Raw genomic sequence first — 25,965 nt, 5'->3', positions numbered from 1 at the left:
CATTGGTTATGTGATCGGCATATGTGGATGTATTGTGTCCTCTGGTTATTGCTTTGATGTGTTCTTTGTAGCGTGTTTGGAATGATCTGCCTGTCTGTCCTATGTAGAACTTATCGCAACTATTACATGTGAGTTTGTATACACCTGTGTGGTCGTATTTATTTGTTTGTGTTTTTTGTGTGTTGAGATGTCTTTTTAGTGTGTTTTCTGTTCTGTATGTTATGTTGTATTTCTGCTTTCTGAATGAAGATGCGATCTTGTATGTGCTTTTGTTTTCATATGTTAGTGTGATGTATTTCTTGTGTTCTTGTGTTTGTGTTGTGTTTTTGTGTTTGTTAAGTTATTGTTTTGTCTTTCTTATGATGCTGTCTATTATGTTTGGATTGTATCCGTTTTCTTGTGCTATGTATTTGATTGTGTTCACTTCTTCATTGTAGTGTTGTTGGCTCATGGGTATGTTGAGTAATCTGTGTACCATTGTCCTGAATGCAGCATGTTTGTGTTGTATGGGGTGGTTAGATGTGTTGTTTATGTGTGTGGTGGTGGTGGTTGGTTTTCTGTATATTTTGCAGGTGTGTTTGTTGTCGATTTTTGTTATGGTGATGTCTAGGAAATTTATGGAGTTGCTGTTTTCAAGTTCTAGTGTGTATTGAAGTTTTGGGTGTAATTTGTTTATGTATTGGTGTAGTTTGTGTTTAAATACAAAAACACTAAAACACACCCCGATCAAATTCTCAACACACAGATCAATTTCAGTACACACACACTATTTGACTCCACTCTTCAACACCTTTCAACAATAAAACACACCCACATAACAGGCAGAGAAGTTCGAGATGACGTCGTGATCTAGTAGGCTCTGAGGATGGTGCATGAAGCACTGAAACAGCTGTAAGCCGGACAAATGTTACATAATTAACACTAGTAAGTCCACTAGTTAATCAATTAATTATATTCAAGTGTTAAAAGTAGTGTACGCAAGATTCAAAATGGATACGTAAAATTAATATAAAATGTAACTATCAGATCTAATACAGACATACTTTAAGTTAATATTGAAGAAATAAATTGTTTTATTAAGTCCCGTATTGCTGGCTTATTAATTAAATTTATTTGACCTTGTTTATTCAACTGTTATTCTAATTTTTACACTCGTCTTTGATTTTCATAATGCGTTGAAATTTTTAGATGCAAGAAGTCAAAAGGATTCTCCAGAGGAAAGACAGTATGCAATACAGACAAGGTATTCCAGTGCAATGCTACAACACGCACTAGATTATTATAAACACTGAAAATTTTGTCAACGAGAAGCTGCATGTTTGTATTCCATCCCAAGGCAAAGACTAGTGAATAAATTGAAAAATAAAATATAGAAATAATTTTTGAGGCCAAATATGTTTTCACCGAGAATATTGGTGCTTTGTTCTGTTCGCTGGTAGACCTACAGTCAACGGCATCGAACTGCATGGTCCCACATCCAGATACAAAGTCAATTGTAAGGTCAAGAAGAAAATGCATTGGATGTGGCCTGATCAGTTTGAAGTAATAAAGAAAGTTAATAAGTTGGTAAATAAAAGGGTACGTATGAACTGATTATGTTAAGACTGTGAAGAATTTGATTATCAAAATAAAAATAACTTGTATTAAATATTTATGAAGGTAATAAACACATAAAATTTGTGTTTATATTTTCTTTTGTAGTGCCGGTATATTTTATTGTCATAGTAAATGTTCTACGTTTTCAATAAACTTTATTTTTGTGACTTCATATAAAATAAAATTTCATGTATTTTCTTATTGTATGGTCAAAAGTTGCCTTGAATTTGAATGGGGATATAGAGAATTATATTTTATACGATACAAAGTTTCCCCAATTAGCTGTGTAACTTTGTACAACCATTAAATGCCAAATTATATCTGTTTAAAATATGATTCTTGATGTGTAATATGTTTCAACTCATAAAAGAGTAGTTTTCTTAAATTGGTAATAAATAAATTTTAAATATCAATTTCAATAGACACTATTTTGGGTAATTATAAAAATGAGATAGAAATGGTACAAAGTTACCACAAATGACGTATAATTCGTAATTCATGGCGCGAACAACCCATGAAGGGCTATGGCCTACAAGTCGGTTGCTGGTCCTAAGTCCACAACCTCAGCAGAGGTAAACGATTATCCAATCAGGACGAAGGTATCTTTGCTCAGCACGATGATCCTCCAGCCGCTAAGCTGCTTTTCAAAACAAGATTTCGTTACCTTGCGTAGTTCTCCAAATATATATTATGTATTAAAGATGAACAACGATAGAGAAAGCGAGACTAACAGCGCCCGCAAAGCCGAAAACTAGCACAACAATGTTGTATTACGTCGCGTCCTTGACATAAAGACTGGTTGTTAGTGTTCTGAGACTCAAGACTGATGACTCCCGAAGTTCCGAAGTTCAAGCAGCCTTGAATCGCCACAGTTCTTTATACCTGACTGAACTTTTATCTACTTTGACAATTGTTATAGTATATGTATAAACAATCAAGTAGCCTATTTGAAACATCATCTCTACCTTTCAGTGTATAATAACTTAATCCGTTTTCCAGTCTTTATTTAATTACTAGGCCCTTATTAAAAGGCTAGGAATTTTCTTTTCATATGTTTAAGATCAAGCGTGCAATCTCAAGTAAAAATATATTAACGTCATGTTTTATGTTTCTTAGAAATGCAAATTTTTAGAAAATTGTTTTTTTTTCTATTTACATAACCATAGGTAATATAATATAATAGAACCAGAACATTTTGATGACTAAGATAGTGTTCTGTTTTGTCTTTTTGTCTCATTTAAACATTTATAATGTTAATTATTTTAATGATGTATGTTATTCAATGTTACGAAATCTTTCCACGCCGACCAAATGCTATTTCGAGAATGATGAGCGAGACTCGAAGCGCACGAGAATGAAGAGTCGAGACTCGAAAGACAAATGCAAGGAACACAGCGAGCGAGAGCGGCAGTTAGTTTTGTTCTTCTCTAATATGTATGCTCATTAATTTCAAACATAAATATTGAAATCTCTACGAGATAAATCTTATATTATTATGATATGACGTTACTAGGATTGATACAATTGGTGTTAGCATGCATAGGAGTGGCGGTAAAAAGTAAACGAACAGATTCTGCCTCCGCTATAGATGAGGAGGCGAGACCTGGCATATGAGCTGTGCGAGAAGGGATAGAATTAGCTATCTTTTTTTAGTAGGTTATTTTACGATGCTGCATGAACATCTTAGGTTATTTAGTGTCTGAATGAGGTGAAGGTGATAATGCCGGTGAAGTGAGTGCGAGGTCCAGCACCGATAGTTACCCAACATTTGCTCATATTGGGTTGAGGGTAAACCCCGGAAAAACCTCAACCAGGTAAATTTCCCCAAGCGGGATTCGAACCCGGGTCATCTGGTTTCGCGACCAGGCGCGCTAGCCGTTACTCCACAGGTGTGGATGAATTAGCTATCAGAAAGAGAGTTTATTTCATGATGGTTAATATTATACGAATCTACAGACACGAAAGTCCATCTCAGACTAAAATCTATCTTCTCCCTCCATACCCACTGGTGAAATAGCCACGGTACATTTTAAGGTCACAGGACAGGTCTTGCCTCCTCTACTGTACTAGTTTCTGCCTGCTAGTCACAAACGCCTCAGCGACAGGCAACCCAACCAACAGATGTGCCAAGAGGTTGTACTTGTGCACGAGCACATTATTCCCCTTAATTGGTTCATCAGCGGTTAAACGGTACGTTTACGGACACAGCTTCATTATGGATAATTGTTCTTTGTAATGCCCTCTACCATCACCGGAGGTTGTTACAGAGTCACGCGAACATCCTGAGTAAGGTGTACAATGTGCAAATATTTTTGTAGGTAATAGGGAATAACATACTGAACCACATTATGTAATAAGTTTCTCAATCTTTAAAGTTATTTTCTAGACATTAAAAATACTATGTTTTTAGGTTTGTTGATATTTATAGCTCATTTGTTTAACTTTCGAATGCCTGGCTAATTACGCTTAGGTCCAGGCTTGTCTATGATTTAGATATATACCATGAAGATCTTGCTACAGTAACAAATAACCAAACAATATTATTTAACGTGTATCCAAACACAAAAACACAAACAGGTTTTGTGGATTCCAGTACAAAATCCCGAATCAAAAACCTGGAACGGGCATTTCCCTGAGTAGATAATTTCCCGAATCCTTAAACCCGAACGCAATTTCCCCGAATATTAATAGCCCTGAATCTCAAAAATAAAATTTTAATCTTAATGAGCGAGATAACATGTCCGGATTATTCAGATATTGTTAATTTTTCCAAAGACACTGGATTGATTGTTAAATCTTTGTTAAGTTTCCTTTTTAAACATTTAAAAATATTTTATTTTCTTTCAAGTAAAAAATTGACAATGCCAGATGAAATATCATGTAGGTTATTCTTGATAACTTGTTTTGGATAAAGTTCTGGGCGTTCCTGAATAGATCGCTTAAGACTGGATTTTATAATTTCTACTTTGGGGCTTCTCTATTTGGAGCATGTGAATGTGGGGACTTAATATCATCCCTCAGAACTGTTTCATTTTCACCATATCCTGTTGTAATGGCTCCCGCACGGCATTATTTCTGCAGAACTCTTTGACAATCCCAATAGATTTTTTCTTCTTCGCCGCATTTTCTTTTCACATAAATGAACTCGTTCATAATAAATTTCATTCCCCTACCACACGTTATAATTTTAGGTTGAGCGTCCATGATACTAAAGTATGCTCAGTTGTTAAATTAATCTAAACATGTTAATTTAATTTAAAACCAGTTAATTTAAACTCGAACTAGTTAATTTAATCTGAAAACGAAATATTGTTTCCTAGTATAACTCGACCGAGGCGAGTGGAGACGCGGACGTAATGTGAACTATCACGATGTCGCTATACGAACGCAGGAGCAGTACAAGTGGCGCTCCAGATTGTAGGACTCAACTGGCCTTGGTCGAGTAATAACAAACTATTATTTACGATGTCTTCAGCAGTTCGGTTATTTGGCATTCCGGAAATTGAATTAGAATAAAGTTTACATTCGGAGAAATGAGCATTCGGCTTATCGGTTTCGGGGAAGTGACTTCGGGGGAATAGATTCGACAAATGTCCGTTCGGAGAAATGGGCATTCGGGTTATGAATTCGGGAAAATCGTCGGGAAGGGGTTTTGTGAGACATTTTGATATAAACGTATGAGATTAAATTAATTATTCATTTTGTACTGTCAGACGTTTAAAATTTGAATACAGCCATATTTTTATTTTCATATGGATAGCAGACTGCTAAGAAAAATGCATTAAAATTAATGTTATCTAAATGAACGAAATGTTAAAAAAGGATTTTATAAACGATATGACATTCATTTCCAAACTACCTAAAATTCTAGAAGGAATTCATAGTTTAAAATTCTTTTTTTTACTCAAGAAAGATACGTACTTACTTACTTACTTACAAATGGCTTTTAAGGAACACGCAGGTTCATTGCCGCCCTCACATAAGCCCGCCATCGGTGTCTATCCTGTGCAAGATTAATCCAGTCTCTATCATCATATCCCAGCTCCCTCAAATCCATTTTAATATTATCCTCCCATCTACGTCTCGGCATCCCCAAATGTCTTTTCCCCTCTGGCCTCCCAACTAACACTCTATATGCATTTCTGGATTCGCCCATACGTGCCACATGCCCTGCCTATCTCAAACGTCTGGATTTAATGTTCCTAATTATGTCAGGTGAAAAATACAATGCGTGCAGTTCTGCGTTGTGTAACTTTCTCCATTCTCCTGTAACTTCATCCCTCCCAGCCCCAAATATTAGATAAGAAAATTAAATAACATCTCAATAAAACAGAAAATGTTATATTTAACTGGTGTAGAACATTATTACAAATGCTGTATCACATTCCGAAAGGAATCAGCATAACAACCCTCGATGAGAGGATAAAGAGATCCTGTGTCCCTTAGTCTTTTGTACACAGTAACGAACATTTAGGATTTTGAAACCTTTAGCGATGTATGTCCCTGTCTTCGTTTTCAGATTCTCGTGCTGCTTATTACATTAAATGAATTAAGAAAATTCACTATTAATTAATCCTTCTATTACGTCATATGTTGGCAAATGAGCTTCTTGCAAGATTAACAATCCCATAACTTACTAAAGACGGAATGTTTCTGCTGGAGTACATGTGATCGAAAGATATGCGTGTAGTATAAAGTGGCAGGTGTTATCTAATACGATCATTCATGAAGCATCAGATCATAAAATACGTAACACATTTAAGGAAAACATGTGTCACTCACTCACTCACTCACTCACTCACTCACTCACTCACTCACTCACTCACTCACTCACTCACTCACTCACTCACTCACTCACTCACTCACTCACTCACTCACTCACTCATTTATTATTTATTTATTTCTTCTGAAGGAAAGGGAAGCAAAAAAGGAAATAGTGCGTTTTTACGTGCATTTTTTTTCCTTAAAAAGACCAAAGTATTTGCACTTTACACCTTACAACGTGTATATTAAATTTTCTGATTTATAGTTTTCTTTATTTGTTAACTAAGACAGATTTGTCCATTTTTATTTTTATATTTATCGGAATTAATTAATGATCTTGCCGTAATATACAAAGCGTTTTTTAATGAAAAATAAAAATAATTTCGGAATATGTATTATATGTCTTTCTCGTGTTAAATTCTATCGTACCTGGTTAACATGTTTCGGCCTGTGACATACAATACATATTCCGAAGTGATATAGTGTTAAAAGTTGTGTTATCAAGATGTATAAAAATAAGTATTTTCAATAAGCGTTCTTCTTAAGAATAATGTTCAGATTTGATTCGAATGTTTATTCTTGTTTTCTCAATATGCAGAATAATATTTTATGCATAACAACATTAATGACAATGAAATAGGTTACAAAGGGTTCAAGCTTTCTGTTCGATAGTTTTCGATTTATACACTACAATAAATCGAAAAGTATCGTCGGAAATCGCAGTGGTACTGAGTTCTGTCTTACCGTTCTCCATGGAAACTTTGGCCTTGAAGCCGCCGTAGTGGTGAGAGTAGTCGGACACGAAGTGCAGGCGGATTCTTGGCTCTCTGCTCACATAGCGCAGCAGCTTCAGCTTGGAGCTCCAATCGCCACAGAGCTTCCGCGTGGCCACCCCACTCGAGTTACCAGCAGACACACCCTCGAAGATCTCCAAGTAGTCGTAACTGCAGCTGTGAACACAAGCGAATCCAAAAGTGAGAGTTGAATGAAATTCCTTCCCTCTAAATTTATTATTTTTACATCTGTTATTTAGGGGCGCTATATCAACTACGAGATTATTTACACTAGGTTGCATCATTACAGTGTCCTACCGAGCTTCAGATGCTTGCCCGCACGGGGTGAACAAACAAGGTCGGGCATCGTACGGCTATGACTCTTGTTATCGCTGCATTTATTCCTACTATTTCTACACAGTGTAATACTAGTGACAGACTACAGTCACTAATCGCGATTATCGACGTAATCGCGATCGTGGTTGTGTAGTCGCGACGCTGTTATTCCCGGCGTGACTCCTCCTCTTTGCTTACGTCTTAGGGTTCGTACACGTTGGAGCAACGATAAACGATAAGAGAAATGATCTAGCGACGCTTTGGTATTATCAAAGAATCAAGTGTTCATATCGGAGCAACGAGAACGCGGGAAGCGAACATTTTGATTTATCAGTAAAAGATATTCTATGCATCCACTTAATGAGAGAAGATATATGGAAAGTATCAGCTGCCAAGTTCAAGGTTAATATAACTTAAATACGTACAAAATTAAACTCGTTTCTCATCCCAAAGATAGTATAAATTCGTTGTGTTGGGATTGGTTCTTGTGATCACATAACATATGACGAATAAATACACAACTAATCAATTTGCTAATATCTACAATAATTAATTTAATATGCCAAAATAATAATAAATCGATTAATATTCGGATATATTGATAACCACCGGTAATTATACAGATTAATATTATCTTAATCAGAGATCACATGAACGACAAGAGCGAAGAAAATGGAACTTTTCTTTTTCGTCGCTTTTATCGTGTATCTTCGCTTTTATCGTTACTCCAATATGCGCACCTCAATGACAATGCATGCTTCAATTCTCCCTGATATAGCATCGCTGCTTCTTTTATCGTTTATCGTCGCTCCAACGTGTACGTACCCTTAGGAAGTAAAGGCTCTATAAAGTCTAGGTAGGTAGTATCGTTCGCCATTTTTGCTCTTTCGTTGTCGAGATACCAGACGAGGGATCTATTTACCACACCGTTAAACATTATCATGTCGTAGCTCCTATGATAATAAATCAAACGCAATGTAATAGAGAAAATAATTGAGCGGCAAATAAAGTCCTCGTGTGCTTTCTGCGAACGCAAACAAAAGAGCCAAAATGGCGGGCGATTATATTAAGTATTTATCGATCCTTAGGAAATGCATAACTTCTTCACCAGCGAATCACAAGACGCACACGTTTAAATGTAGCCGACCTGTAACGTGATTGGCTGCCGGAAATTAGAGCGACGGGACTTATAGTGTTTCACCGTCCCGATTGCGATCAGGAGCTTAATCCTGTTTCCAGAACAAGATAATCGCGCTGAGGCACGGCCCAGTGGACGAAAGTAACATTTTAGTAATCACTGGTTTCGAATCACCTTGATTTATATTGTTTAGGAAGTTGTGATAACTTCTGCTGTGGAATTTTGTCACCCCTTCCAGTGTATTATATGAAGAAAAACGAAAATGAATGTCTACAAAATGACATTTGGCTACTATTAGACGTAATGTAGAAATTTAATGCAGATGTGAAAAAAATAAGAAGAAATATATTAACAAATGGCAGACGAATTATTCATAAATGGTTGGCATTAGAAGTCTGCTGTAAGATGATTCATTTCAATAAATAATTAATTACAAATTGAAATTGGTTTCTTTTTCAGATTTTTAATTTCAGTCTCCATTACGACGATATCGTTGAGATTAGAATTCATTATAAAAATATGTTTTATTGCAAAATAATATAAATATTAAGCTTAATGATAAATTATATAGGTTATAAAGTCTTTTTCAAAATAATATAAATAGTAATGGTATAAATTGTATCAGTTTAGATTATAAAACATATACAAATTTTAACAAATAAATTTCCACATCAAAATGCAAGAAACAACAACAAATGAAAAGGAAAAACAATGAACAAACATCAAAAGAAGGTATGAACTTCAATGTTGTCCAGGAGGTAAGCAATCATACAAGTAGGCTATGTACATAGAGAAAATTGTTTCCTCTATGGTAATTCAGCTGTTGACCAGACGAGACCAAGCGTGACCTAGTTTTCGGTAATCGCGATCGGAGATAATCCTTTGCCCTCTCACTGTTGCCAGCGGAGGGCAAATGTACCCGCTACCCAGAATCGTACTATCACGATGAAGGCTGGTTCACAATAAACCGGGAACGAGAACCAGAATGAAAACGAGAAGCAGAGGACGTGAATATGAAAATTTTTTATTGACAATAAACCGAGAACGTAGACGACTATGCATATCGATATGTATGTCAATAACGATATGTAAAGTCGATATTACGCATTCTGATGTTATTTGTGTATAATTGACCAATGGCGTTCTCTCATGAGTACAAGGCAGCCATCATAAACACAGGTTAACCAACTTCGAAATTTCAACTGAAACATTTCTTTAGGTACGGTACTATAAATATGCCCATGCATCTTTATTATCACAACCTATTTTAAGTCTACCATAACGTAAAATAATTAGAGAAGAAACATTTGTAATAGAACAAAAATGAACACAACAGTAGTTATTGAATTGAAGCGTGAATATGTAGTGTGTAATACAACCAATACAGTAATAAAATATGATTCGCTTCCGATCGGTGTTCAAAGATGCAGCTATTGAAAGCCACGTATTCTCCTTCATTTTCTCATTTTTATACGAGGTTCTCCGCTTGTCGTAAATGTGAGGATTTCAATATTAGAATCTCATCAAATAAAACTTGCACCATGATGGACAGCACAGAACAAAATAATGCATAGGTTATGTCACGGTCTTCTTGCTACAAAATATACGACGACAAAATAGCTTTTAGATGGCAATAGAATGAATCTAGTGGGCTGTGATCGAAAACATGAACGCCAAAGTTGAAACTTGGCCAACTCTCCGTTCCCGATCTCGGGCTCCGGCAAGCTTTTCGTTAATTGTGAATGCTCACATTTAAATGTATACATTTTAACAATTTTACCGTTTTCGTTTTCGTTCCGATTCTCGTTTCCGGTTTATTATGAACCAGCCTTGAGTGATCTACACCATCGGTGGCCGAAAGGAAACATCTCCGATTCACTTGAACGCAACCCGTAAAGCAAAAGAGTGGAGTGGTCAAAGAGAGAAGGAGATACAAAACTACAAGCAGGAATGTTATCTATCATTGGCGGAAATAATACTCGACAACAAACACCTTCTCCTCTGTTGTTAGAACCATAATTGGAGAAATCAACACTACACAGAATTCAGAGCATGTCAAACCACTGTATACGAGTATAATAAATAAATACTTCGTTGCTAGGGAAACATGGACAGCAGTTCAGCGATAATTTCAGTATTGTTTGTTTTGGCGCATACTGTATACAGTCAACTGTGTATATAGTGAACTCGGTTATAGTGAACATTCGGCTATAGTGAACCTAAATTGTTGTTCCCGACCCGCATACATTAAAAAGTACATTAATATTTCAGTTTATAGTAAACCCTAGCTTCGGTTATAGCGAACTTAAAAATTAAAGTTACAAGAGTTGTATCCTGACAAATTCTTATTTGAAGTCAGACCTTGTATAAAATTGAAAGAATGAGTTGAGAAAAACATTCCAAGTCTCTTACTCCTTTAGTCAAAGGTAGGATTAGTGATTCCTAGACATTGAGCTGTACTGTAAATCCAGGAAATCAGCATATTCCGAATCTCACCGGACCTGTGGACATCAATGACGTCACGCTGCAGCGGAATAGGAACAAAACTGCTGGAAGGTTCAATGGCTGTCACGGCGGCTGTACAAGTTATTATCGTGCTACGCTAGCAAGATTTTGCGAAATTTCCATACTGTCATCTCGCTCAAACAAAGAGAGCATAAACAATTTATTTCTTGAACCAGTAGTAATAACTGGTCCGTTGGCATGTTCGTTCATAAGCCATTAACATATTGTTTTTATGTTGTGCTCGTTACAAACAATACAGCAGTACCTCAGATATAGAGATATATCTGTGAGCAGAACACACCGCCATGACACAACAGTGCACGATGTCATTCGTCTGCTAATTCCCGCCCTATACAAGAACCAATCAGATTCACTGATGGCGTCTGATGGAGATTGCCACAATCTCTGCAAGCTGATGGCACCGGTGCGACACCAGTGGAGCATCAGTGACGTCATCGGAACGCCATGATGCCACCAGATTGCTCAGCGCTGAGATTCGGAATACGCTCAATGCGTGACGACCTTGCCTCACTCCATCGTCGAAGGGTTGCCATTATGTTCTCAGGCACACTACTCTACTGTTATTTCTAATCCTCCACCATCAAAGGGTTGCCTTTTGTTCTCAGAAACATTTCCATTATGACGGATAGCATTGAAACAACGGAAAATGAAATTGCCTTCTTTTATTAAAAGGGGACGGTCATTATGTCCAGAGCATAAATGAAGGTAAGATTCCGATGGCTTTCAAACTCCATCAATCCCCTCAGTTTCCATTAAGTGACCCGGAAAATTCCATGGCTGAGTACGCAGTCACACTACAACAGCGTTTGTCATTTCTACCTGATTAGTAGACACTTCGGATTTAGTGAAGCTCGGATATTTATTTATTTATTTATTTATTCATTCGTTTAATTCATCAATCTTTGTTCACGTCATGGCGGAACCTCGGATATAGTGAACGAAATATACAAGTCCGCAGAGGTTCACTATATCCGGAGTTGACTGTATATGGTTCAGAGGTACATTGGTGTCGGTCATTTGGATCACGTTTTTTCACTCAAAGTTGTACTTCGGTCACTCGATACTAGTCAAAATTTTTAGGTCACTCAGTACATTTGAGTCACAATTTTTCGGTAAATTATTTGGGTCACTGAAATCGGTTAACTCATTTCTTCGGTCAGAATGATAGAAGACAATTTTTTTTACTGAATTGTATTTTTGCGGTATGGACACATAGAATTTCCGGCGCAATGGTTTTATGATGCTATCGTGCACTTTTCAAAACTGTCCGATAGATATGGTTTTATGTATCCGACGTCTTGCTTGCTATTAAAACATACACAAATGGAGATATATGCTTTCGAAAACGACCATAAAGCGTGAATAACTGCAGAAATTGACGGAGAGCAACTTTTAATGTTCCGTCGCAAAGCATTACGGAAGTCTGAGGCGGGTAATTTAAATGTTGTAATATGGCAATTATGATGATATCAGGATCTTCACTCCCGGAATCGTGCACCAGGAAACTATCACCGTTACGTGTGATTGTGTATTGCCCTGCAACCTAGATTTCTGATAAATTGCTAGGACTTACTGGTCTCTCTTGATTTTGTCTGTTCATTTGTCGTTTTAGAATGTTCTTCTCAGGCAACATCATAATGAGTTCCTCTCTGGTGACCTGCGATGCTGTGCGAAATACCATTTCACTTTGAGACTCACTGATGTCTTCCTCAGCACGTTGTTTGACAGCATTGCGTACTAGACGAACTTTTGCTCTTACCCCCGAAGGATTACTGTATTTCCCTGTTCCATCAACAAATATGACTATGCTGCGAAAACTCATACTAGTAATATCTTTCTGTACATGTTTTCCTGTCCTCAAAATGCCAGTAACGATGGGTTTTCTATTTTTGCACGTGTGAAATTGGTAACAGCCTTTATTTAATACAAGCATCGGTTTTTCTTCGCGGACTGAATTATTTGTGCCATTTTCACTGTAGTGTTTCTTTTATAACTTGGAACTTTATAAAAGCAGTGATGGAATGGGAATGAAAGTGATTATAAACCGAATACGAATGATGTACAGTCTTAGAAAAAAGTTTTGTCGCACAAATACTTTTGAAGGGGAAACTCCAATGAAAATCATGAAAAAAAAATATATTGGCTATTTCACTTATTTAGAATTATACTTTCATACCTCAAATGGATTTAGTTCAATTTTGGTTACAAATATGTTTAAAAATGTTTTTAAATTAAGGCTATAAAGGGACATGGCATTTAAAGAACTGTCAAAATTATTTTTTTAAGGAATATTTTTTTTTTACAAATTTCTGTTTACAAATGTAATAACTTTTTTTTTTATCTAAATTTGGCTCTCTGAAGTTACTAGACGAAAATAGCAGAAGAGAATTTTAATAGGTATTATGTTACATAAATATTCATTTTACTTTCAAATCCATTTTTCCATAAGTTTATTTTTCTCGATTCAACACCAACAATTTTGTGCAAAATATTAATCAATCTGGATGAAATTTTTTCTAAGTATTTATGAAGTATTTTGTAAATGCTGCTATTTTATTTTATTAATGTTTTTCTCATGAATTTTGGAAGAAAATAACGTAGGCCTATTCAAAATTTCAAAAATATTTTTGAAAGTGAATAAATGAGATATCGGCATTTCATAAAATAAATGCATAGAAATGTTTCTCTATGTTTTGTGAATGTAACCAAAGAAAGGAAGCTTAAAAATTGAGATCGTCTACTAAAAACTTGTGTTTAAAAATATTTATAAAAAAAAAACAGAAAAAAAGAAATAAAAAATCAAAAGCCAAAAACATTTGGGAGTTGAAAATTTTGATTTTGTTAGTCCTTTACAGAGTAAACATACTCTCAATATTTGGTTGAAAAAAATGATTAGGAAAAAAGTTGTCGTTTTTAGTGGAGTGTACCCTAAAATCCCAGAAAGGAGGCAGTGCGCATGATCAGAAGACGAGCGACCTGGTTCACAAGAGAACGACTAGTTGAGGTAATCGTTGTTTCGTTGTATTTCTGATCATGCGCACTGCCTCCTTTCTGGGACTTTTAAAGTATCTATGCAACAAAACGTTTTCTAAGACTATACATTTCTAGGATACAGACTAGCATCGTGCATTACAGGAGCTACGTTCGGTTAAAGTTTGTCGAGTATGGTGAAGTTCGATATTCGCCCATGTTCGCTCTGCAGAAGGAGGCTCGTCGTCTTTTTTCCAAATTGCTATAAAAATATTCGCTGTCCCATTCATATTTTAATCGCTTGAATCTTTTAGCACAAATCTTGCTATTAGTTTTTCATATGAAGAGTTCGCGGGAAAAACGATGAATGTCACATTTCTGTTAAGGAGTAGATAATGATCTAATTGAGTCTATAACTGCAAGATGTAGTGCTGTTTCTATAGGAAATAAAGGAAAGGATTACTGTATTCGTGTGATAATTCTCCCTTTTACCATTTTTCATAAGAACAACATTAAATTTCGCAGTGATCCATTGAATTAGATAATGACATCAACCTTAAGAAAACTGTGACATTCAACGTTTTTCCCGTGAACTCTTCATATGATATAAGACCACGTTTTTAATGTCTTGGTTGCCTCTCTCTTGTTCGAACATTGCAGAACACTAATACAGACAATAAAATCGAATGATGGATACTGCTACGATACAGCCAGCACAATCGGATGACCATTATGTCCGTGATATCGAAACGTCGTATTACCCGAGTATCGTTGTACAGTAATGCACGAGTAGTAATGGCCGAAAATATTTGTGACCTAAAAGGAGAGACCAAAACCGCCTTAAACGAAATAACATGACATTGCTGATCGTCCAGAAGAAAACCCAGAAGGGCTGCTTCAATGAACATTTTCACAAGGAAAAGGGCATAAATGATATCATGATTAATCTCATATGGAAAATAAAGTAAACGAATATTTTTCACATTATATTGTACAGTATGTTTATAAGATACCACTACAAAATCAACAGCAATGACTTTACAAGCATTGAACATATTTTGTTGTTTGATAAATAGAGGGGATTCACAGATCTTCGATGATTACGTGAATAAGTAAAGCATTTAAGTATTTTGTACTTTGTTATTAATCTTTATTATTAGCAGTGTGTTTTTTATTGTTTAATATTTTCATTATATTTTATTTTTGGTAACTAAGGATGGGTTGTTACTCGTACATGACGCTCGACGCGTATTCACCTGCAAATAGATTATATAACGCTCTTCAGGTGGCAGCACACGTACTCTATGACATGTGCAGCATCTAGCGGAGACTTTTTGAACTTTGTGTTACGCTGAAGATGAGATTTTTCATCAATTTTATAGCAATTCGAATACAGACGTATTCAAGTCAAAGTGGGAATGCTTATATTGGCCATAGCCATTATTATTCAATTTCAAGTAATGTTTATATGTAGAAAAGGGATTTTTCAAGAACAAATTCCGTGTGTCGAGTGATTTATAGAGACAGAATACTACGCAAGTTTCCCAATGTTAGTGCGTCTATGTGGCTAAAAATAGTTCGACAGACCATTTCAATTTAGTAGCAATCCCACTACCAGTTGTCATGCTCAATTGTTATTATTATTATTATTATTATTATTATTATTATTATTATTATTATTTATCGAACTAGGTTTTACCTTTCGTAGCGTTTTCTTATAAGCATTTAAAGTTAGGGTTTGGACTCTGAAATTCCAGGACATACTAACCGATAACTTTCCTAACTTGATTTGAAAGGCATGTTGGTCCGACAAGTTAACAAATTTAAAGAAACAAATATCAAGAGTCCTTCAATAACTGTCTATTAAAAATTACAAAATATTACATAGGTTGCAGGAACATATTCTGACTAGCGCTTTCGCTATAATAATAGCATCCTCAGGTCAGACTTTTGCGATGTTATGCTTTTCATATAAAGACATGGATAGACTAGTAACGTCGAAAAATGTTAAAGTACATGACGTAAAAATATAAAAATATGAAAAATACAATGATAAGAGAAATAAAAAGACTTATGAACAGTCTGAAATATATATATATATATATGGTAGAAAAACCTTCATGAGGTCTCAAAAAATACATAAAAATATTTGACATGTGTGCAGGTGATAGATCACAATTTGGTAAAAAATATGCAGCTTAAAATAGCGACACAGACAATAAAAAGAATAAATTAAAATATTGCTTTGGATCAGTCACCACGACGTAGCAGCACATTGTAAAATCTGCAAAAATCAATAATAAGTATTTAGTAAGGGATCAGTGTAGGACCAGAAAAAGAAGTGAATTGACGATAAAATACTTACAAGGTCTTTGGTCTTGGCGTAATAAAAGAAAGTGATGTTGTCTGTTCTGTGGCGTGGTGGTGACTGGTGCAATGACACAGTATGAGAGACACGTCATGACGTAAGTGGAGGGGGGTACGTGCCGCAGTGAGAAGAGTTTCTATTGGCTAATTTAAATAAAGGATTACCGGAACTAGGTAATTGTTCATTAATTAGTGGAACTGTATTATTAAGCGATTTAGCTATGTAAAATTCTTCAGCAACTAAATTAAAAGCTCCATTACTGATGGGTTTTAAAATCTGTAAAGCGTCGGACATATTTTGAAGCTCGTGGCCGTTCTCAATCAAATGGGTTGCGAATTTAGATTTATTACGATTGTGACGAAAATCTGCTTTATGTTCAGAATATCTAGTCCTAAAATTCCTTTTGGTTTGGCCAATATACTTTTTTGGGCAATTCTTACAATGCAGCATGTACACTCCACCACTGGCATATTTATCAAAGTTACAAATATTGTTTGAAATAACATTATTAAGTTTATTACCTGTTCTGAAAGAGACCTTTACATTTTCTTTTTTGAAAAAATTATGCAACTTGTATGATACATTATTATAAAAAGACATTGTGTTCCAATATTTAGATTTTTTAGTATCAGTAAAGGGCGTGAGCGTAATATCTGAATTCTTGTGTAAATGAGACTTTCTTTTAGAATAGATAAACTTCTTTCTAAAAGAAAGTCTCATTTACACAAGAATTCAGATATTACGCTCACGCCCTTTACTGATACTAAAAAATCTAAATATTGGAACACAATGTCTTTTTATAATAATGTATCATACAAGTTGCATAATTTTTTCAAAAAAGAAAATGTAAAGGTCTCTTTCAGAACAGGTAATAAACTTAATAATGTTATTTCAAACAATATTTGTAACTTTGATAAATATGCCAGTGGTGGAGTGTACATGCTGCATTGTAAGAATTGCCCAAAAAAGTATATTGGCCAAACCAAAAGGAATTTTAGGACTAGATATTCTGAACATAAAGCAGATTTTCGTCACAATCGTAATAAATCTAAATTCGCAACCCATTTGATTGAGAACGGCCACGAGCTTCAAAATATGTCCGACGCTTTACAGATTTTAAAACCCATCAGTAATGGAGCTTTTAATTTAGTTGCTGAAGAATTTTACATAGCTAAATCGCTTAATAATACAGTTCCACTAATTAATGAACAATTACCTAGTTCCGGTAATCCTTTATTTAAATTAGCCAATAGAAACTCTTCTCACTGCGGCACGTACCCCCCTCCACTTACGTCATGACGTGTCTCTCATACTGTGTCATTGCACCAGTCACCACCACGCCACAGAACAGACAACATCACTTTCTTTTATTACGCCAAGACCAAAGACCTTGTAAGTATTTTATCGTCAATTCACTTCTTTTTCTGGTCCTACACTGATCCCTTACTAAATACTTATTATTGATTTTTGCAGATTTTACAATGTGCTGCTACGTCGTGGTGACTGATCCAAAGCAATATTTTAATTTATTCTTTTTATTGTCTGTGTCGCTATTTTAAGCTGCATATTTTTTACCAAATTGTGATCTATCACCTGCACACATGTCAAATATTTTTATGTATTTTTTGAGACCTCATGAAGGTTTTTCTACCATATATATATATATATATTTCAGACTGTTCATAAGTCTTTTTATTTCTCTTATCATTGTATTTTTCATATTTTTATATTTTTACGTCATGTACTTTAACATTTTTCGACGTTACTAGTCTATCCATGTCTTTATATGAAAAGCATAACATCGCAAAAGTCTGACCTGAGGATGCTATTATTATAGCGAAAGCGCTAGTCAGAATATGTTCCTGCAACCTATGTAATATTTTGTAATTTTTAATAGACAGTTATTGAAGGACTCTTGATATTTGTTTCTTTCCTAACTTGTTTGGGAACGAAAATGCGCTGCCTGGCGATCACTTATCGACAGATGTATATCTTTACTATGCTGCTTAACTTCACGCAGAAATACGTATGGGTGGTGCGAAATATAAAGCAAGAAGAACAAGGGGAATGTAAGGAGATGGTAAGGAATACAAAGAGAAGAAGGGAAATACAAGATGAACATAATAAATATGAGAACAAGAAAATATTGTAGAACAAAGCAAAGAAACAAAGATAAAGAGGAAGATAATGAAAACAAAGTGAAGACAATATGAACAAAGCGAAGAAAAGGAGATGGTAAGGAATACAAAGAGAAGAAGGGAAATACAAGATGAACATAATAAATATGAGAACAAGAAAATATTGTAGAACAAAGCAAAGAAACAAAGATAAAGAGGAAGATAATGAAAACAAAGTGAAGACAATATGAACAAAGGGAAGACAAGGAGATTAAGAGAACAACAAGGAGAACAAGTGGAAAGAAAGAAGAACTAGGCAAAGTCAAGAAAAATAAGAGTAATACAAAGAGAACAAGGGCAAGACAGGAAGAACAGGGGTAATAAAAGGAAAACGAGGCGTAGCGAACGAAAACAAGAAGAAAACATGTAGAACAAGGAGAAAATAAAGAGAACAAAGGCAAGACATTGTAAATAGGGGAATATAAAGAGAAAAACGGAAATACAAGGAGAACACGAGGACTACAGGGAGAACGAGGGGAAGACAAGGAATAAAATATTTTTTCATTTTGAAAAGGTATAGACCGATAAGCAATTAAATGAGATGAATATAGATTAAATAGGGTTCGTCTTCTTGCTTATCAAGTAATGTGTAGTATAAATTATTAACTATGTCAAATTTTTTGATTGGATTAACGTTTTCGGCAATTATTTGCCATCATCAGATCAACATAAATGTCTTATTATACATACTGAATCTTCAAACATAGTAATTATATAACATTAAGCATATTCATAACCTGCTAGTTTAATTTACGTACTACACTCAATACTTCTACGTGAAAATTTAATAATATAATTAGTGCAAGTTATAATTTTATCTGTGTCTAATATGAACATTATGTAAACAGTTGAGTCAGTGCACGACTAATTACAATGTAACATCTATTTTGTCTAGTAGGAACCATGTTTGCTTGTCCGAACACTACTTTATTCTACTTAATTTTCGTAACCAGTATTCAGTATGTATAATAAGAAACTTATGTTGATCTGATGATGGCAAATAATTGCCGAAAACGTTAATCCAATCAATAAATGTGACATAGTTAATAATTTAGACTACACATTACTTGATAAGCAAGAAGACGGACCCTATTTAACCTATATTCATCTAACCAAGGAATAAAAGGTAAATAGGAGGAGGAAAAGGAGAATGCAAGGAGAAAAATGAGAATAGAGGAGAACAAGGGGGATAAAAGAGAAAAGAGGAATATAAGGAGAAAAAGAAATATAAATGAAAAGAAGGGGAAGACGAGGGGAACAACAAGAATACAAAGGGAATAAGTGAAATACAAGTGTAACAAGGGAATATAAGGAGAGGTGTTGCATTTTGATGTGACCATAAATTCCCAAGTCATCTAGTGAGGAGAAAGACATATTTCTTCTTCAAAATATTTATTAGTTGTAAAGTTATTTAAATTTAATTTTGTAACATTATTTTATTGTCACTCAGTATATTATTTGAAAGAAAAATCTTTTTGTTTGGTCATGAAATTGAAAGCGATAGATAAAACGTGTTCACTATGCGTGTGTTCGTTTCATTTGTAATATCCGCTACTACGATCACATTTCGCTTTCTTTCGATAAATTATTGTAGCTCAGGTTAAACGAGAGGAGAAAGCTACATTCCCTTTCTCTCTTACACCGAATTTTGCACACCTCTCCTCCCTCTTACTTATTTGTTGGATTCCACAATCTTTCTCGCTATCATAACTAAATACTGGGTCACAATATGATAACACGCTAGAAATTCCGCTCCACACATCATCTCTGTATTCTTCATCTTTCACCGTTGCTACTTCTCGTCACTGGAATTCTCTGCAGCCAGAAGTCAAGGGCTGCCAAACTTTGATTTCTTTTAAATGCAAATTACAACAATATCTTATGAGTTGCCAGACCTAACGCGTTGCAAATATTTAATGCAATGTATTCCATTGTGTTTATTTTTATTTTTTGTTTCTTATTTTTATTGTGTAATCACGTAAATCGTGTTTATTTATCACTTAACACCAATATGTACTCCACTGTGTTGTTTTTTATTATCATTATCTTTATTGTATACATTTTATTCAATTGTCGGTTTCTGGTTTAATTATGTGAATGTTATTTAATACTAATATGTATTCCAACGTGTTTATTTTTATTTTTATTGAATTACCGACTTCTGATTTTATGTGATTCCTGTTCGATTCTAACAACATTAATATGTATTCCACTGTGTTTATTTTTATTTTATGCTCGACCATGCCGAAATGTAGTAATTATACATCTGGTAGCAGCCCTTTAATAGACTTCATTAAACTACACCTATTCATTAAAGTTCAGGTGTTCCGCCAATCAGAAAGCACCATATGAAAGCGCAAGTATCGATTTCACCAATTGCACAATAAATAACCTACATTTGAAATAAAGTCAGTTCTGTTACTATAATAATTAGCGTTAATTTAAATAATATTCAAATAAATTAAATTTACCATCTCGTTTTTCAATGTATAATTCAATTTCAAGGTTATATCAAGATTAATGTTTCCTTTACTCTCTAGATTATATCAAGGTCGTCGACATCTGTTTGTCGGAAAAAATCAATACTTTCGCATCTGCGCACATCTCACAATTTACGAGGTAGGCTATTGCACAAGGTCAGTTCCGCTCCTCACTTAGATAACAATAACATGCATACTTATAAATAATTTAAAGTTAGAAATATGGTCGAGCATAAAAAGTCATATGAAACTTGCCTATAATGGTAATTAAGACGCTCGTATGAAAATTATGAAACTCGCTTGCGCTCGTTTCATAAACATACTCGCGTCTTAATTACTACCATTAGCCTATAGGCTTGTTGCATAATACTATTATGAGGTAAATTTTTATGTAACTATCTCTTTTGATCTCATCATGTAAATCGTATCTGCATGTAATTTCTTAAATCCGATTCAGTTGTATGTAAGCAAGTTTTAATTCTGGTTGAGTTTAAGAGAAGGCCATACGGCCTTAACTCTGCCAGGTTAAATAAAGCCATTATTATTATTATTATTATTATTATTATTATTATTATTATTATTATTATTATCATTAAAATTGAAAAAAAAAGCCAAGTGACACAAAATTAATGGTATGTTTGTAGATTAGCTGTAAGAAATTTGAACATACATCATCCTTTAATATATTGTTCATTTTTCATTCAATTTGATAGATAATGGAAGCGCAAAAACTGTTTACTATTCCCGAAAGTTTGTGATGAACGCTAGCGGAGGATCATAGACTCCTACCATCGTTCTATGTCGCTGAATCGGTTATCCCAACTTTCGGGTCGTGACGTTCCACAAAGGCTGTTGTAACAGACCTGTCAGATGTGTTGCAAAGTTTTGACAGTTTAGTAGCTTCAGATACACAAGAATATAATTTTGATCCTGTTATCGAAAATGTAAATTGCATGTCAATGCAGACAAAGAGCGAATAGTGAGAGATGTTTAAATATAATATTGCGCGGTGGAATTGTGTCAGAAGCAAGGACCTTAGTCAGTAGTAGACTGAATGAGTCGTCAAAGATGAGTATCTAACGTTTGAAGGCTGTGAGTAAGACCCCTGCTGAACTGAGCACGAAATTACTCTTTGCATACACATATAAGACACTGGGGATACTGAGTAACAGCGTATACCGAATCTCACCGGTCTTGTGGCATCAATGACGTCACGTTGCAACGAAAATAAGGAACAAAACTGTTGGAAGAATCGATGCTGTCATGGCGACTGTGTAAGTGTTTATCTGTGCTACGCTAGCAAAATTTTGCGAAATTTCCGTACTGCCTTCTCGTTCAAATAAAAGAGATCATAAACAATTTATTTCATGAACCGGTAGTAATAACTGGTCCGTTGACATGTTCGCTCATAAGCCATTAACATATTGTTTTTACGTTGTGCTCATTACAAACAATACAGCAGAACTAAAGCAGGACACACCGCCATGACACAACAGTGCACAATGTAATTCGTCTGCTAATTCCTGCCCTATACAAGAACCAATCAGATTCACTCAGCGTATTCCGAATCTCACCGGTCCGGTGGCATCAATGACGTCACGTTGCAACGAAAATAAGGAACAAAACTGCTAGAAGAATCGATGCTGTCATGGCGACTGTGTAAGTGGTTATCTGTGATACGCTAGCAAAATTTTGCGAAATTTCCGTACTGCCATCTCGTTCAAATAAAAGAGATCATAAACAACTTATTTCTTGAACCGGTAGTAATAACTGGTCCGTTGACATGTTCGCTCAAAAGCCATTAACATATTGTTTTTACGTTGTACTCATTACAAACAATACAGCAGAACTAAAGCAGAACACACCGCCATGACACAACACTGCACGATGTCATTCGTCTGCTAATTCCCGCCCTATACAACAACCAATCAGATTCACTGATGGCGACTGATGGAGACTGCCACCACCTCTGCAAGTTGATGGCACCGGTGCGACACCGGTGGAGCATCAATGACGTCATCGGTGGAATTCGGAACACCGTGATCCCATCGAATTGCTCACCGGTGAGATTCGGAATACGCTCTAAGGCAATTTTACATTGCATACGTGGCTCGGCCTTTGAGGAACGGAACCGGGAGAGTTACATAATATACTTTTTAGATTTATGGAAATCTCAGCCTCTATTAAAAGAGCTCCATTATTTTCAATGTTAAAATCGTTAAATAATTATATATTATCTTATCACACGAGTGAACAATATGGAATGCCTTTACAGCTAAAGAAACATCAGTTATATTTTTATAGTTCCATTGAAGTATGCAACTGAGATGATTAAAATGCTCACATATTTCAGTAAGAAATCTGACGTCGCTTATTGAATCCTCATTTTATAGTTACAGAAGAGAGATTTTCTAACATCGTATTCCGAATCTCACCGGACCGGTGGACAACAATGACGTCACGATGGAGCGAAATAGGAACAAAACCGCTGGAAGGTTCGATGGCTGTCGTGGCGGCTGTACAAGTTGTTGTCTGTGCGAAATTTCCATATTGTCATCTTGTTCAAAGAAAAGAGAGCATAAAAATTAATTTCTTGAACTGGTAGTAATAACTCGTTCGTTGCCATGTTCGCTCATAAGCCATTAACATATTGTTTTTACGTTGAGCTCATTACAAACAATACAACAGAACACACCGCCATGACACAACAGTGCACGATGTCATTCGTCTGCTAATTCCCGCCCTATACAAGAACCAATCAGATTCACTGATGGCAACTGATGGAGACTGCCACCACCTCTGCAAGCTGATGGAATCGGTGCGAGACAGGTGGAGCATCAGTGACGTCATCGTTGAAATTCGGAACACCGTGATGCCAATAGATTGCTCGGCGCTGAGATTCGGAATACGCTTTGAAATAAATAAATAGATGGGCAGACGAAAAATAAGAAATGAAAAATGAATATTAATTATTATATAATTATTACCGTATTTACGCGAATTTAACGCGCACCTTTTTTGTTCAAATGTAGTATTCAAAATTGGGATGCGCATTATATTCGAGTGCAAATCCGTTCCGTACGTAGTTCGCCGGTAACTTCATTCAAATATTTTGTCGTTTGTTACGTCATAATGCATTGCTGCGATTCTCGACTTCGTTACAGTTATTCATTTACCGATATTTATTCCTTGGCCTATTATTGCATAAAGCGTTTGTTTGAATGATTGAAAAAGCATTTAAGAAATGCTGCATTTCAAATGCTTTGGATGGCAGCGAAGATGACGTGTTCTGGAACAACGAGGATGGCGGGGAAAGAGGAAATGACTCTACTGACGTAGACAACTCCGAGGATTCCAATGATGAAAGTATTAGTGAATAGTGGTAAATCAAAAGTCTACTTACCGTATTTCATGTAACAATAGTACAATTGTATACATTCTTTGTTTTGATAGTTTACGTACAGATCCATTGTTATATTAAATATATATTTAAATAAATACCGTATATCCTGCCATTGATGCGCATTAAATTCAAAACAAACTCTTTTTTTTATGATTTTAAGTTTCAAATTTAGGGTGCGCATTAGATTCGATGGCGCATTAGATTCGCGTAAATATGGTAATTAATTATTGACCTAGTAAGGTATATTTTACTATATAAAAGCATCACATATTTTCCCTTCATTCTATAACAAAAAATCACTTTCGCATTCCTTTTTAAAACTGCGTAAATGTTAAGATCTTGAAATTTGGACAGAGCAGCACTCATTATACTAGATGTGGCGTGTTACGACACTGAGGCTTGTTAACATTCGAACACACAACCAAATACCAGCAGATACTCCGCGCGCTAAGTAAAGATAGGTTCACATCATAAACTCAAGGACGCGATTCAAGCTGAACATCACTGTTTTAGAATCTAGTTTAGCACTGGAAAGCCACAGCACCACCAACACTTCACATCAGCATACTTTCAACTATTGTAGATAATACATGAACTGAGAGGGACATGAAGACTGTTAAAGGAATGAACTAAAGAAACGGTAGTGCCCCGGAAAAACTTGCTACAACATCTGCTTTATTCACCACAAATTCCATAACGACCAGGAAGGAGATCAAACCCGAGTCGTCTGGATTAAAGACCAGCATGTTAGTGCTGAACCACAAACTCGGTCTTTCCATACGTACTGAGAGCGAAAGAGAAACTTCTGAGAAGAAGAAAAGGAACTTAGAAGACAGAGAAGGAGCAGCAGTGAAGACAGCACGAAGGAGTTAAGAAAAAGAATTACAAAATCACAGTCAAAGAGAGACAAGAAAGATAATCCATGTGAAGGATGACAGAATAAATTTTTGCAAGTTACTCAAAGCCTGAAAACATAAGATCACGTTAAATAGTAATATGCGTTACAAGAGCGGTATGTTGAAGTTTTCATGTTCGAGGAAAAGTTTGAAAAAGCGAAACGTAGTTGAGCTTTTTTAATTTCCGAGAATTGAAAGAAAACAAACCGCTCGTGTATCGTACATTATTTTGTGCGAAGATCGTTTATTACATACCTGAAAGAGGAATTTCTAATTAGTTGCAATGAAATCTCCACCTTGGTTTCTGTTCAATGACGGCAAATTTGCAAAACAAAAATATCTATCTTCAACATCGTTGCTTTAAAATGTTTTCTGTGTTTACTATACTCCAGCAGGCCATGATATACGTCTGTCTTTTTTTTCCCCCAGTCTATGATGATTCTGGAATCTTGTTGATTTTTTCACGGCTTCCTTACTTGCATCACGAATGCAGTAACTTTAGTGGAGTTGTAGAGTTTACTTAATTTTTGCAAATATT

General features: G+C 35.3%; 1 protein-coding gene across 1 annotated transcript in view; it reads right to left on the bottom strand.

Annotated features, from left to right (window-relative positions):
• Nucleotides 1-25,965, bottom strand: part of LOC138712994 (uncharacterized) — a 576,545-nt gene that overhangs the window by 67,797 nt on the left and 482,783 nt on the right. Inside the window, exon 8 of the mRNA XM_069844675.1 lies at nucleotides 7,105-7,310. Coding sequence (XP_069700776.1) covers nucleotides 7,105-7,310 — 206 coding nt within the window. The remainder of the gene's footprint in view (nucleotides 1-7,104; nucleotides 7,311-25,965) is intronic.

The sequence above is a fragment of the Periplaneta americana genome, chromosome 14, assembly GCF_040183065.1.
Source record: "Periplaneta americana isolate PAMFEO1 chromosome 14, P.americana_PAMFEO1_priV1, whole genome shotgun sequence".
NCBI lineage: Eukaryota > Metazoa > Arthropoda > Insecta > Blattodea > Blattidae > Periplaneta > Periplaneta americana.
This window is presented reverse-complemented; position numbering and strand designations above follow the sequence as displayed.